The following is a 14,959-nucleotide window of genomic DNA, read 5'->3' as shown; positions in this document are numbered from 1 at the left end:
TAAAAAAAGACCGAAAAGTTTGAAAAAAAAACAAAAACGTTTTTTTTGTTTACGTTATACAATTTTGTAAATAGATACATTTTTTCCTGCACTGATGAGGCCGCACACTGAAGGGGTGCCACTAATATAGGCAGCACAGCACTGATATGCAGCATTGGTGGGCACTGATAGGCAGCACTGCTGGGCAATAATGGGCACTGGTGGGTGGCACTGATAGATGGCAATGATGGGCAGCACAGATGGGGAGGGCACTGGCGGGCTCCCTGAGCCCTGATTGCCATCGCTGGTAGGCATCCCTGGGGTCATGGGTGGGCATCCCTGGTAGTTCTGGTGGCACACCCCCCTCCCAAGGGTCTGCACTGGTAATCAATGCTCTGATTACCAGTGCAGACGACCCCCCCCATCAGGAGAGCCACAGATCGGCTCTCCTCTACTCGTGCCTGTCAGGCACGAACTTAGGAAAGCCGATCAATGGCACTTCCTATTTACTATGTGACCAGCTGTGATTGGACACAGCTGGTCACATGGTAAAGACCCTACGTCAGTAGAGATCCGAGATGCGATGTGTCAGAGTGACACGCCGCATCACCGATCGCCGCTCTGTAAGCCCCCTGGGGGGCGCGCAGAGCGCATTATCCTGCCACTGTCATATGACGTCTGGTCAGGATAATGCAACCACTTTCCCGCCGTCAATCGCCTATAGGGCGGGCGGCAAGTGGTTAACCTTTTTTCAGTCAAGGCACCCTTTAAAAATTATGGACAAATCTCGAGACACCCTTTAAAAATTATGGATAGTCTCGAGGCACCCTATTCTAAAATGTAAAAACAATTCTAAAAGTTTTACATAATGCTGCAAGTAGGACACCCAGCATTAGAGGTGATTTATTCTTCCAAAGCAAATACACTTTTGCAAACTGATACTGACTAGTATTCCAATGTTTCTTTTCTCCCTCAGTATTCCAATATTTCTCTTCTTCCTCAGTTTTTCTCCATCACTCAGCTAAATGTGACCCCAAGGCTGATGGAGAGGGCCAGAGGAGGGTCAAACAAGGATGCTATGTAGTCGACTGACATCCTCCATATTGACTGACAATACCCTTGGTCGTTAGGACACCGGTGGCTAGAAGGTCAAAATGGCGCACAATGAAAACCTGTGGCGTGGTGTAACTAAAACCCAGGCTTCATCCACATGCTGGCTTGTGTACAATTTTTAGGTATTTTGCCAAGGCACCCCTGAAAAAAACGTCAAGGCACCTTTGGTTGAAAAAGGCTGCGTTAAGGCAAAAGCCTCATTCATAACCTGCCTAATCCATCTAGAAATGGTGGAATTTGATGCAACACTTCCTTTTCAAAAGCCTGCAGACAGGACAGAGAATCTGAGGTTTGATTAGAAGAAGCAGCTAAGAAACTCTGCATTGCATGTAAAACATCTAAACAGTGTAAAGCAGCCTTTTTTCAACCACGGTGCCGTGGGGTTTCTTCAGGGCTGCCTTGGCAAAATGCTTAAAAATTGCCAAGAAATTGTATACAAGCCAGCGTGCGGATGAAGCCTACCTTTTAGTTACACAAAGCCACAGGTTTTCATTGTGCACCATTAAAACCTTCTAGCTGTTTGACCCTCCCTTGCCCCTCTCCATCAGTGTTGGGGGTCACATTAGCTGAGTGAAAGAGAAAAACTGAGGGAGAAGAAAAAAACATTGTGATACTACTCAGTACCAGTTTGCCAAACTGGATTTGCTTTGGAAGAATAACTTACCTCTAATTTTGGGTGTCCTACTTGTGTGGATGTTACTGCATTACTGTATGTAAAACTATTAGAAATGTTTATACATTTTAGAATAGGGTGCCTCGAGACTGTCCATAATTTTTAAAAGGTGCCTTCACTGACAAAAGGTTGAGAAACACTGGTGTAAAGGATCTTTTTGGAATGCTCTGGAGCTGGATGAAGAATGCAGTTCAATTTCCTGATTAAGGTGGAAGGGAAGGGAGACTACTAGAGGTAGAACAGAGTCCCAATGCTACAAGATAAGGCTGCCAATTTTGAAATCTGCTTTGCTGCGATTATAGCCACATAAAATACTACATTATGAGTAGGTACAGCTAGAGAAATAACTTGGATAGGTTCAAAGGAAGGCTTCTGTGGAGCCAACAGAACCAAACTAAGACTCCAGGGGGAGCCAGGTACACAAATAGGGAGCAAGATGTGAGTCACCCCCTAAAAAGTTTTTACCACTAAATGAGCTGCTAGAGGTCTCTAAAGAATAGTCAAGGCCAAAACTTGACCCTTGAGGAGAAAAGAGAAGATACATATCTTAGCACATTATCTAGGAATAAAACGTCAACCCCTCACGCTATGCAAAGTAAGCCTTCTAAGAGGTTGATTTCCTAGCTTTACACAACATATGAATAATGGAATCAGAGAGACCTCAACAATCGGAATGCCCTCTATCTGGATCTTGCAAAGCAATGGAAGAGAGGACTTTCCCAGTTCCAGTGAACGCTGTTCAGCCAACAGGCTCGATATACAGTATACTTGCTGTTGGAGATATATCAAGGATTTAGTTTCCCCCATGAAAGTGGGATTTTTAAGGCCCAAAAAGTAATTTTGAAATCTATAAATTTTATTTAAATTCCATAAAAAGGGTACCCTACCCTTTTATGGAATCTAAATAAAATGTATAAATGCTTAAAAATTGCCAAGAAATTGTATACAAGCCAGCGTGCGGATGAAGCCTACCTTTTAGTTACACAAAGCCACAGGTTTTCATTGTGCACCATTAAAACCTTCTAGCTGTTTGACCCTCCCTTGCCCCTCTCCATCAGTGTTTAAAAATTAGATTAGATTTGAGCCTTAAAAGTCCCACTCAATAGGGGAAACCAAATCCTCTATATATATATATATATATATATATATATATATATATATATATAAATATAAAATGTGGCCTTTACACTGACACTGGGCAAACATCACCACCATAAAGGAGACCACTGTGAGGCCCAGGGCCAAATGCAAAACCAGACTAATGGAAGTTTCTTGGAGCTGGGGCCCAGGCACGAGTATGAAGAGTCTATACCCGTTTCTGAGGAATAAGCAGCAGCTTGGGTACTGTCCAAAACTAGGCCCGGGTACTTGAAGCAGTGGGATGTAACACAGAAATCTGGAGTTTGAGAATCCACAAGGGCCTGAACAGTGCTCCTTTAAGAGGAGATTGTGCAGATATTCAATGCTGCGGATTCTTTGAGACCACAGCAGGACAACGATTGGGAAAAACACCTTGGTTAAGTCCCTGGGGACCTTGGACAAGCCCAAGGGAAGAACCACAAACAGGAAGTTGCGTCTCACCTACCACAAAAACCCAAGACGCAGGAGAAAAGTTGGAATATGCAAACATCCTTAATATCCATTGATGCTCAAAATGATCTCTGTTGCAGCAATGCAATTACAGACTGAGCTGTTTTAAGCTGAAACGAATTTGCACAAGAAGGTTTTGAGAACCTTGAGGTTTAGGGCTGAACTTTGTGACTGGAAACAAGTTTGAAAAAAAGGTCCTGAAATTGTTTCTGCAAGACGTTGGTGCAAGTAAGTCTGAAATCTGACTGGAGATAAGGGAAGGTTTGAGAGCACAAAGCAGGGATGAGGCAAGGAAATAAATTACTGTCTGTACCCCTGAAATGCCATGTCCCAAACCAAAATTGATTTGAGTTTAGATAGCCAAAAAGACCAATAGTCATCCCCCCAAAAATAGGAGCACCCCTTCATTGTGAAGAGGACTTGGTGCCACCCTTGGCTGGCTTGGATATCCAGGAGCTAGATCATTTTGGAGCAGGGAGCCCATCTAACTGTTTATGCAGTAGATCAAAGCTACTGGGAGCGTAAGAGGTTTTGTGAGAAGGCCACAGGAGAACCCACCCACCAGGTGGTTTATACTCACTTTGGGAGAGCATACCCTCTGCTGCTGAAGAGGAACTTCAGGGCAATGTTACAGGCCAGGCCAGCCCAGCCTACAGTTTCCCAATGCGCTGACATAAAGCTGCAAGAATAAGCTGCAGAAAGGACTTCTCTAGGCGAAGAGCAGAGCAAGGGATTCTTAATCTTCCCGCTTCAGAATTTAAAGCCAGAAACCTGCTCTCAGAAAATAGGTCATCCATCAAAAAGAGGTCACCCATCATATAAGGCAGTGTTCGACAAACCCCGGTCGCCAGGTCGCCATGGCGACCAGAAACCGCGTCCTGGCTCCTGATTTGCCCGGACACGCAGCTCCGAGTGTCAGGCAGCTGATGCTTCGCTCTCCCCCTCTCTGGTCTCCGTATTTTCCCTGGAGCTGTGCAGTAATCTGAAGTCCGGCTGTGTGTAACATGAGAGGGGAGGGGGCTGGCCTCCTCTCCTCTGCCAGAGCAATGTCTGGAATGGCTGCTCTCTGAGCTCTCTTATGCTGCCCGTAGCGTCCTTATCAGGCTGGTCTTCCTCCCCCCCAGAGCCCACAGTAGTTCAGACCTTGGAGAAGAGTGAGGAGGAGGGGGACCCGGCAGCCTGTGTGACCTTTACCTGACCTAGCAGGCAGACTGTCACTACTGTGAGGGAGGGGGGAGAGTTCTGGTGGAGGATAGAGCACGGGGGCTGCCTGTGTGTGTTCATGTGTCCATGCTGTGACACACTGAGCCACTGTTCTAATAGTGCAGTTGTTTAAGGTGTGCTGTGAGGTGGAGGAGGGGAGATGAGGCTGGCATGCTTTAAAATTATCTTTTTATGTCCTCTGATAAAGCCCTGTGTATTATCAACAATCACCACAGGGGGACACACAGGCAGGAAGTAGCTGCAAAGAGGCAACAGAAGATCAGCAGCGCTGGGATACTTCTTTCATCCTTTTCTGTATTTTATTTAAAATGTCACAAAGGCTTTATTTAGATGTGCAGTTGGGTGGTAAAAATGTGCTGTAAAGAAATGTTTTTGCCACCCACCAACAGCCACCCTTAAGCTACAATAGGCAGCAGATGAGGGTATTTTACATGCTGCAGTCATGATGCATTCTCATAAAAAGGAGTTTCCCCTATAACAGGTTTTTAATGTCATTCTTTCTGGCCAGCCCATAACCTTGACGTAATGCGTTACATTGGAGTTATTGACTGACCGCTCTGCTGTAAGTTAGAGTTAGGGGGAGCAAATTACTTTCCCCGACAACCCACGCTACCAAAAAAAAACTGGCTCCTAACTTTTTTAGCTGGCTTATAGATTCATAGCAAATTTGTCAAGCCCTGATATAAGGACACTAGCAAAAACAAATTGACAATTGATGGGTGTAGGAGGGGTTATATGGGCTTCTCCAACAAATTTGTTTGCCAGTGCCCTCACCTGAAGGTGACAGCATATAACCCATGGTCTTGACTATTGAAGTCTGGGTCCTATACTACCATATTTACATTAAGGGACAGAGAGTAAAGTAATTAAGGTACCATAGGATATCTAAAAGCAGTCTGAGAGGTGGGAAAAAACTAACAGGTTAGTAGAAGTGGCTGATTAAACTCATGACCAAAGCTGGTATCAGCTGAGATCTGAACATCTACTTGGTAAAATTGAACAACTGTGAGAAAAGAAGACCAGGCGATAGCCTTGCAATGTGACAAACAGATGCCAGGTGCTGAAAGGCCCAAGCAGCACTAACTGACTAAGTGGTGTGCACTATGTTCACGAAAAGGGTAAACCTTGCCCTTGAGGTCAGGAGCTTGAAAGAGGAGCTATCAAAGCCAAATAGTGATAGCGAAACAGGAAGCAGGGGACTTCCATGAATGAAAAATAGGTGATAGAATATCTAAAACAGTGTATACCACATCCAGAAAAGTGCAGGATATATTGAAAAGAAATCCATAAAAGGGGCCATAGACTTAAACGCACTTGTCCTTGTGTAGCAGAAAAATTGTTTCTTTACAGGACAAGCCTTCCAACTCAAAAACATTTACCACACAAATGATGATTACGAGAAAGACAACCTTGTAAGTTATGCCCCATACACACGTGCAGATTATCTGCAGACTTTTGTCTGCAGACTTACCAAAACCATATAATATGAGGTCAAACCTAAACACTTTCATTTTGTATGCAATCCGGCAGGCCCTTGCACTACATAGAAAAGGTAAGTCTGCAGACAAAAGTCTGCAGATAATCTGCAGGTGTGTATGGGGCATAAGAATAGACAAGGGAACATCTCTAACAGTTTAAAAGCATTACCTTCAGAGCAGGAGATTCCACTGACTCTTGGTATTTTACAGGATGTACAATGTGAGCAACAATGTGCAAAGACCATCACTAGGGAGTGAGGGCAAGCAGTCTCTGAATAACCGCTTAAGTGAATTTTTGACCCTTGATGGACCAAATGCTTAAGCTTTAATAGTCAATCTCTGAAATACAGATACCAAGAAGCAGGGTGGCAATCAGGCCCTTGGGACAGAAGATCCAGATGATCTGGGAGGGTCTACAGATAGTTTGCCAGGAGCCTGATGAGTTTTGAGTAACAGGTCATCCTGGGCCAGTGTGTTACGATGCTCTCCATTTTGATCCTGTGGAGTAGGTGAGAAAGGCGCTTCAGAGGAGGAAAAGTTTAGATCATGTTTAAAAGATCCCACAAAGTCATCAGGGCATCCACTGTGCAGGCTAGAGGATTGCTGGATATGGAAACAAACCTGCTTGATTTATTGCTGAACCTAGAAAGCCAGGTGGTCCATGTATGGCATGTCTCATATGCAACAGAGGGCTTGAAACCCCTTGAGGTTAAGAGACTGCTCTCCAAGTCCAAAACCATCAACAACTGAGGAAGTCTGCTTGACAAAAATCCACATCTTGGAGCTGCGCAACAGATAATACTGGAACGCAGAGCTCCGTCCAAGCCAGAAGTAGATTCGAAGATCTTTGAGCCACAATACTTCTGGCTCCCCTCCGATGGTTGATCTTGCAGACAAACATCTACAATATTGGTTAAGAGATGAGCTTCCACTGATGCTTAAGTCGCTCAAATCGATTCCTAGCCCAATAGTAGGACCATTGCAAGGACCTTCCTACCTATTGGAAAAAAGGACTTTACAGATTCCAGTGCCAAACTTGTGACCCACCATGGTGGGGCAAACCTCGCCCTGCTAGTAAGGCATATAGAATGAACCATAGACTCAGCCTGCTTGTCCTATGCAGCCAAAATGATAAAGAAAAAAGGTAAGTTTTTTTCTCTTAGAGCAGAGAAAATATAGGTCTTTCTAGGGCCACTAGCAAATAACTAAGTAATGCTTGGAGTGGGAGGGCCTATGCTTTTCTTTACGTCTACAATTCCTTTTGCTAGTATTCAATCTCCTGAAAGAAGCTGTATAACCACATGTGCCTGAATATTCATCCTGCACCCCATAATGTACTGAAAAAAGAATGTAAAAAAAAAAAAAAGTTGTTCTTAGAATGTTAATGAAATCTCATATCATAGGGCATAATAAATAGGAGTCTGGAGTTGAGTTTATCCATTCCAGTGCATGAACTGTAAAACTAAAAAAATAAACCACACTTATAATGGTCCTCAGTACCCTTTTATTAGATTTCTTAAAAAACAAACAAAAAAAACAAACAAACAGCAATGCTGCAATACCCTTAAATGGCACAGCAACACACTAATACAGTAGCAAGCAATGCACCCACACCATGTCTGTATATTGTGGTGCAATGCTAAAAAAGGAAAATAAAATCCCAACTTTTAGGGCCCATACAGTTACAGTTTATAACACTGGGACAACCCAATCATTGTGTGTAAAAACAAAAAATAGCAGCACACTACCACGACAGAATACTTTAATGGAAATTATGTCTTTACACATAAAATAGGAGCGCTTATTACTTCTATTGTTATAGCATCAAAGACGCTAAATACATGAAAGCAAATGTTTATTCAGCAAAATGGTGTATAACAAATGCTTATATATAATCAAGTCCTGGATTTTCTTCAATTATTCTACCGTGAAATTATACAAATAAGTGTTTGTATATGCAAATACAAAGTTGAGAATTGCAGAAGTGCACCTAAGGGGATCTGTATATTCTCATGGTGGAGTCATTGAAGAAAATTTGGGGACTTCATTATATATATAAGCATTTATTGTCGCACTACGTATTACATCATTTTGATGAATACACATTTGCTTTCATGTATTTGGCGTCTTTAATGCCAAAGCACTAGAAGTAATAAGCGCTCCTATTTTGTATGTGTATATGTATTTCCATTAAAGTATTCTGATGTAGTAGTGTGCTATTTGTTATTTTTACACACAATGAATGGGTTGTCACAGTGCTATAAACTAACTGTATGGGCCCTAAAAGTTTGCTGACAAGGGCTTGTTAAACATACACTATACCATCAATATATCAACTGTTTTCTCTAAACTCCTGCTTGAACCTCATGCTCTCAAGCTCATTGTAACCAAGCTTGTGCCAAGTTCAGGCCTTGATCTTGTGGGTTCCCTAAACACGAGTACAATGTTTTGCTATAAGAGTAGAGCCACTTTCACACATGCAGACAGTTTGTCCATTTTTAATGCATCTGTTGATGGATGAAAATGGACATCAATGCATCTCTATGGAAAAACAGATGTAAATAGATGATCATCCATTTACATCCACTTCCATCAACATCTGTTTTTTGGAATGGATCAAAGCCCTAATTTTCTTCCATTAAAAAAAAAAAAATGGATTGGAGGAAAAAAACAGATGTAAATGGACAATCGATCCATTTTAGCATGAAAAGATAGCTACGGGACTCAAGTGGTTAAAGACTCCAGCTGGAGGATGTAAAAAAACTGATGGAAAAACCGACGTAAACTTCATCCGTTTTTTTCCTTGACAAAAACTTGACAAACTGAACGGTCCGCATGCGTGAAAGGGGCCTTAAGAGGAGTTAATCTGTGTCCAAATGGCCACACATCCTAAAAGTGTGGCCAATTTAGGCTTTTACTTTGTGCTTTCATATAATTATGGATTTTCTGAGCAATAGGTGCTATTTTTACACTATGGGCATTATCTCATACTTTGCTTAAAGCTGATGCAAAGAAAAAAATATATATTTTCATTAAATGTATAATTAAATCCAGATAGTATGGACACTTGAATTTGACTTGGTATGAGCCTCTTGTAATTCCTTTTAATTTTAAAGCACCACATTTGAAAGGGAGTCAATCTGGTGTTCTGCATGCACATGTAATAAGGAACATGGTTTAAAAAAAAAAAAAAAAAAAAAGGGAAGAAGAGCAGAGTGAGCAGAGGGACAACCTCAACAGTCTGCTGCTACTCCTAGTCAGTTACCTACCTAGTGACCTGCCAGGTTTCTTAACTGCAGCACAGAAAAGCCAAGCTCTTATGTCTGGTGGGGCTGTGCAAAGCTCAGCAGTGACTAAAAAGTTTTACAAATCCTTTAAGAGGGAAAATGGTTCCCCTATATATTAAACATATTATAAAACTTATATTATTTTAATTATAGATATATTGAATATATATTTGCATTTTATTTATTTTTTAGTGATGATGCTCAATTGCTCATGTCCCCTGTAAATTTATATTTAGGGCTTTATAGTCTCTTCCTTCGCAGTAGACAAAATCTTTCATTTAGGTCTGCGTAACAGCAGCTTCATCACCTTCACTTTGGAGATTGCACATTTCCAGGCCAGGTGTGTTTGGCATATTCCGGGATGAGAATCTGTAGACATGTATTCTGTTTAACATCAGGAAAAGTGAAGAAACAAGGCAGACCAACAACACCATGCCTCCTAAAACCATGACTAATATTATGGAAAAACTTAAGAATTCTCTGGATTTACTGGTACTGAGATCTATCCCTGGATAGGAAGGCTTTGAGCAGGAATGTTCTTTCTCATTATATGAAGAAAAGAGTGGACAGGCAATACAATTATTAGCAGAGGGCCCCTTGCAGGTGTAACATGAATAGTGACAAGGAGCACAGGCACGGGCAGTGCGAGGCATCACAGATAATTTTTCAGTTGTCCTAATCAGCTGCAAGGTCTTGAAGTATTTTGATGGGCAGTAGGTAATGCAAAAGTGTCCAAAGGCATAAAATGGCATTTCACATTCTAAGAAGAAAAACAAAAATGGAGTCATGTGCACACTATAAGCAACTACTGTACAATTTAATACAATTTGTAGAATTCTAGTGGCAAAAACTGCATAACATTATACATTAAAATATATCATAACTATTCTAGCAAACACTAGTTTTGCAAGAAGCACAAGTTCATTCTATAGGTGCCACCAGATAAATATACAACTTCTGAATATAATGAATGCAAGAGAGGAGTCCTACTCCATCCATATTGTGACTGGATTTGATAACCTTGAAAATTGTCATAAAGAATAACCAAGCCAACCTATGAATATGCTAGCTACCTGAATTACTTGGGTATCAAATTTATTTGAGTCACACTCACTAACACAGAACAAGCAAGCAGTAACATGTCAGAACTGCTGATCTGCATACTTGTACTGGGCTTCTCACATAAATCACAAAAAGCCAAAATCCAGAAGTTGATGAACAAGCGAAGACCCCAAATTTCTTTCAGTGCAGGTAGCCCTTTTGCTGCCAGGACCTGCGCTCAACGTTAGACCATTTTTGCAATTTTTCAGCTTTTAGAGTTTGTAAAGATCCCAAGACCCATACACTTTCTGAAAACAAAAGAGCAGTAGAAAATGCAACTCATTTTGTAGTCTTCGTGAAAGTTGTGCAAATATTTATTAAATTGATAATATTTTTAAAAAATAGACTAAAATCATTATTAGTGCAAACAAACACCCACTAAATCCCAACTAAATACAAAAGCTTACATTTTTTAAAAAGAAATCATTTTTGTAAATTCTAAATTTTTCCCTTTTGCAAAACAGTGAAGATCGAGGGTAGGCAAAACTGTAAATAAGCAACATACTCTTGATAGCTTCAAGTGAAAAACAATACCCTTCATATTTTTAGTACATATGCAAAACTGTAAATATGAAATCTGGAGGTTGGCTTCATACCTATGCATTGTGCTAAATACCCAGTCGCAGTGCCATGTGTGCGTTGCATTGGAGTGTATTTTGAGAATCGTGCAGGCATACATTTGATTGCAACACAGTGTGTTGTGGTGTGCAGCAAAATGCTGTCGCACATAGCGGTAAATGAATGCAAATAAAAAGAAACGATAAAGAAATGAAAAAAAGCACTGCAGCACTTGTGCACAACACATCCCAACTCACATGGGTTATCTGCACCATAACACAAGCCCTCAGTGTGTTCCAACACAAATAAAATGTATTACTGCTATGCTTGTAGTGTGTGCGTATATATAAATATAAATAAAAATCTATATCAGTATCTCACAAAAGTGAGTACACCCCTCACATTTTTGTAAATATTTATTGTATCTTTTCATGCAACACTGAAGAAATTACACTTTGCTACAATGTAAAGTACAGCTTGTATACAGTGGGTACGGAAAGTATTCAGACCCCCTTAAATTTTTCACTCTTTGTTATATTGCAGCCATTTGCTAAAATCATTTAAGTTCATTCTTATTCCTCATGAATGTACACATAGCACCCCATACTGACAGAAAAACACAGAATTGTTGACATTGTTGCAGATTTATTAAAAAAGAAAAACTGAAATATCACATGGTCCTAAGTATTCAGACCCTTTGCTGTGACACTCAGGTGCTTTCCATTTCTTCTGATCATCCTTGAGATGGTTCTACACCTTCATTTGAGTCCAGCTGTGTTTGATTATACTGATTGGACTTGATTAGGAAAGCCACACAGCTGTCTATATAAGACCTTCCAGATCACAATGCATGTCAGAGCAAATGAGAATCATGAGGTCAAAGGAACTGCCTGAAGAGCTCAGAGACAGAATTGTGGCAAGGCACAGATCTGGCCAAGGTTACAAAAAGATTTCTGCTGCACTTAAGGTTCCTAAGAGCACAGTGGCCTCCATAATCCTCAAATGGAAGACGTTTGGGACGACCAGAACCCTTCCTAGAGCTGGCCATCCGGCCAAACTGAGCTATCGGGGCAGAAGAGCCTTGGTGAGAGAGGTAAAGAAGAACCCAAAGATCACTGTGGCTGAGCTCCAGAGATGCAGTCAGGAGATGGGAGAAAGTTGTAGAAAGTCAACCATCACTGCAGCCCTCCACCAGTCGGGGCTTTATGGCAGAGTGGCCCGACGGAAGCCTCTCCTCAGTGTAAGACACATGAAAGCCCGCATGGAGTTTGCTAAAAAAACACCTGAAGGACTCCAAGATGGTGAGAAATAAGATTCTCTGGTCTGATGAGACCAAAATAACGGAATTTTTGTAAAATCTTACCGTAAAATTCCTTTCTCTGAGTCCTCCGACAGTCGCCGCCCACTCACAAGTCTTCACCAATGGGTATTGACCTTTGCTCCGCAGGAGTAGCTAGGCAACAAGAATTGTTAATAACAAAAGCTTTTAGCATAGACACACCCCTAGGGGCTGTCCACTCAGTCAATACCTCCCTGCACCAGCATTCCCAACTCAGTTTGGTAGCATAGCAGTAAGAGTACACAAAAACCCCAAGAAAGGGGCGGGGGGCGGCGACTGTCGGAGGACTCGGAGAAAGGAATTTTACGGTAAGATTTTACAAAAATTCTGTTTTCTCTTACGTCCTCCGACAGTCGCCGCCCACTCACAAGTCTTCACCAATGGGATGTCCCAAAGCAGTGTAGACATGAGGGGTGGGAGACGCAACCGTAGAAAAGGCAACGCAGTACCCACATCAGAGAAAGGAACCTTACCATAGGAAGAGAACCAACTGGGCAACAGGAAAACGTGCTCAACAGGAGCAACAACCCAGGAAAACAAGTAACCCAGGGGTAAAACACCCCAATAACCAAGGGCCCAAAAAAAAACAAGGGTCCCTAAGAAACTGCCGCACTGAGAACATTACGGCCAAAGGAGGCATCGGCCGATGCCTGAACATCCACCTCATAAAATTTTGAGAAGGTGTGAACGGACGACCAAGTCGCCGCCTTACACACCTGGGCCACAGAAGCCTGATGACGGTAAGCCCAAGACGTACTCAAAGATCTGGTAGAGTGCGCCTTCACAGGGAAGGGAGGAACCTTCCCCTTCAAGGCATAGGCTTGCTCAATGGTCTGTCAGATCCATTTGGCGATGGTCGCAGCCGACGCCGCCATGCCCTTCCGAGGTCCCTCAGGAAGGACAAAGAGGGAATCCGACTTGCGAAAAGATTTAGTGGACGACAGGTAAACCCTGATAGCCCGGACAACATCCAAGGAATGCAAGGCAACCTCCTTCGGATGCTTAGGCTTCGCACAGAGCGAAGGCAAGACAATGTCTTCATTAAGGTGAAACTCCGAGATCCTTTTCGGGAAGAAAGGATGAGTTAGGTCGCGAGACCACCTTATCCTTGTGAAGCACCAAGTAGGGAGAGCTGCAGGACAAGGCCGCCAGCTCCGACACCCTGCGAGCCGAAGTGATCGCCACCAAAAAGGCAACCTTTTTGGACAACAGAGACAACGAGATCTCCCTGATCTTTTCAAAGGGAGCCTGTTGTAACACGGACAGAACTAAGTTCAAGTCCCATGGAGGCAAAGGTTCCCTCCTAGGAGGGGCCAAATGTCGCACCCCCTGAACAAAGGTGCTAATCAATGAATTAGACGCCACAGGGCGTTGAAAGAGAACGGCCAGCGCAGAAATCTGACCCTTAATCGTGGCCAGCGCCAAACGCTGGTCCACTCCAGTTTAGAGGAAAGCCAACACTCTCGACACCGAGTATGAGCGAGGGGAATACCCCCTGGACTCACACCAGGCAAAGTATGCTTTCCAAGTACGGTAGTAAATTTTCCCTAAAGAGGCTTTTCTAGCCTTGATCAAAGTGGGAATGACCTCAGGGGAGAGACCCCTATCCTTCAGGACCTGGCTTTCAACAGCCAGGCCATTAAAGCCAGCGACTGTAAAGCAGGATGGAATATCGGCCCTTGAGACAGAAGGTCTATCCGAAGCGGCAGGCGCCACGGAGCGTCGACTGCCAGATTTACGAGGTCTGCGTACCAAGACCGGCGAGGCCAGTCCGGTGCCACCAGAATCACAGCATGCTGTTCCGAGGCTAATCTGCGAAGCAGCCTGGACAGTAGTTGAATCGGGGGAAAGGCATACATCAGACGATACTGATGCCAGGGCGCCACTAACACGTACGAGGCGTCCGCCCGAGGATCGCGCGTTCTTGCCACGAACCTTTCCACCTTGTTGTTTAGACGAGACGCGAACAGGTCCACATCTGGAGAACCCCACTACGCGCACAACATCTGGAAGACATCCGGGTGAAGGGACCATTCCCCCTGGTCCAGGGTCTGGCGACTCAGATAGTCTGCCTGCCAGTTCTCCACCCCCGGTATGTGAACTGCCGTTATCGCCGGGACGTGCGTCTCGGCCCAAGACAGAATGTCTGCCACTTCCCGAGCCGCCCGGGCACTCCTGGTGCCCCCTTGATGGTTGATATAGGCCACCGCGGTGGCATTGTCCGTCTGAACCCGAACTGGACGGCCCGAAGCCAGTCCGTCCATCGCAGAAGGCAAAGCTTTATCGCCCTCAATTCCAGAATGTTGATTGGAAGGGAGGACTCCTCCTCCGACCAAGTTCCCTGGGCGGACGAAACGCACAGAACACCACCCCAGCCCGACAGGCTGGCATCCGTGGCGATCACCATCCACAATAATGGACAAAAAGACTTGCCCCCCGAAACTGCCGGGGACTGGAGCCACCACAGAAGATCTCTTCTGGTGCTGTGGCTCAACGAGATCCGCAGATCCAGGGATTGCGGCCGCCCGTCCCACTCGGCAAGAATCTCCGCTTGGAAACCCCGCGTGTGAAACTGGGCAAAGGGGATCGCCTCGAAAGCCGAGACCATTAAACCTAG

General features: G+C 43.6%; 1 protein-coding gene across 1 annotated transcript in view; it reads right to left on the bottom strand.

Moving 5' to 3' along the window:
- Window positions 1–9,622: 9,622 nt before the first annotated feature.
- The window catches only part of PCSK4 (proprotein convertase subtilisin/kexin type 4), a gene marked incomplete at both ends in the record, with an annotated part of 193,199 nt that continues 187,862 nt past the window's right edge, over window positions 9,623–14,959 (bottom strand). The window contains one exon of the mRNA XM_082247179.1: window positions 9,623–10,104. Within this exon, the coding sequence (XP_082103305.1) occupies window positions 9,623–10,104 (482 nt within the window). The remainder of the gene's footprint in view (window positions 10,105–14,959) is intronic.

Source organism: Pelophylax lessonae, assembly GCF_965119305.1.
Source record: "Pelophylax lessonae genome assembly, chromosome: 1".
NCBI classification, from domain to species: domain Eukaryota; kingdom Metazoa; phylum Chordata; class Amphibia; order Anura; family Ranidae; genus Pelophylax; species Pelophylax lessonae.
Note: the sequence above shows the minus strand (reverse complement) of the source record. Positions and strands in the feature narration are given on the sequence as shown.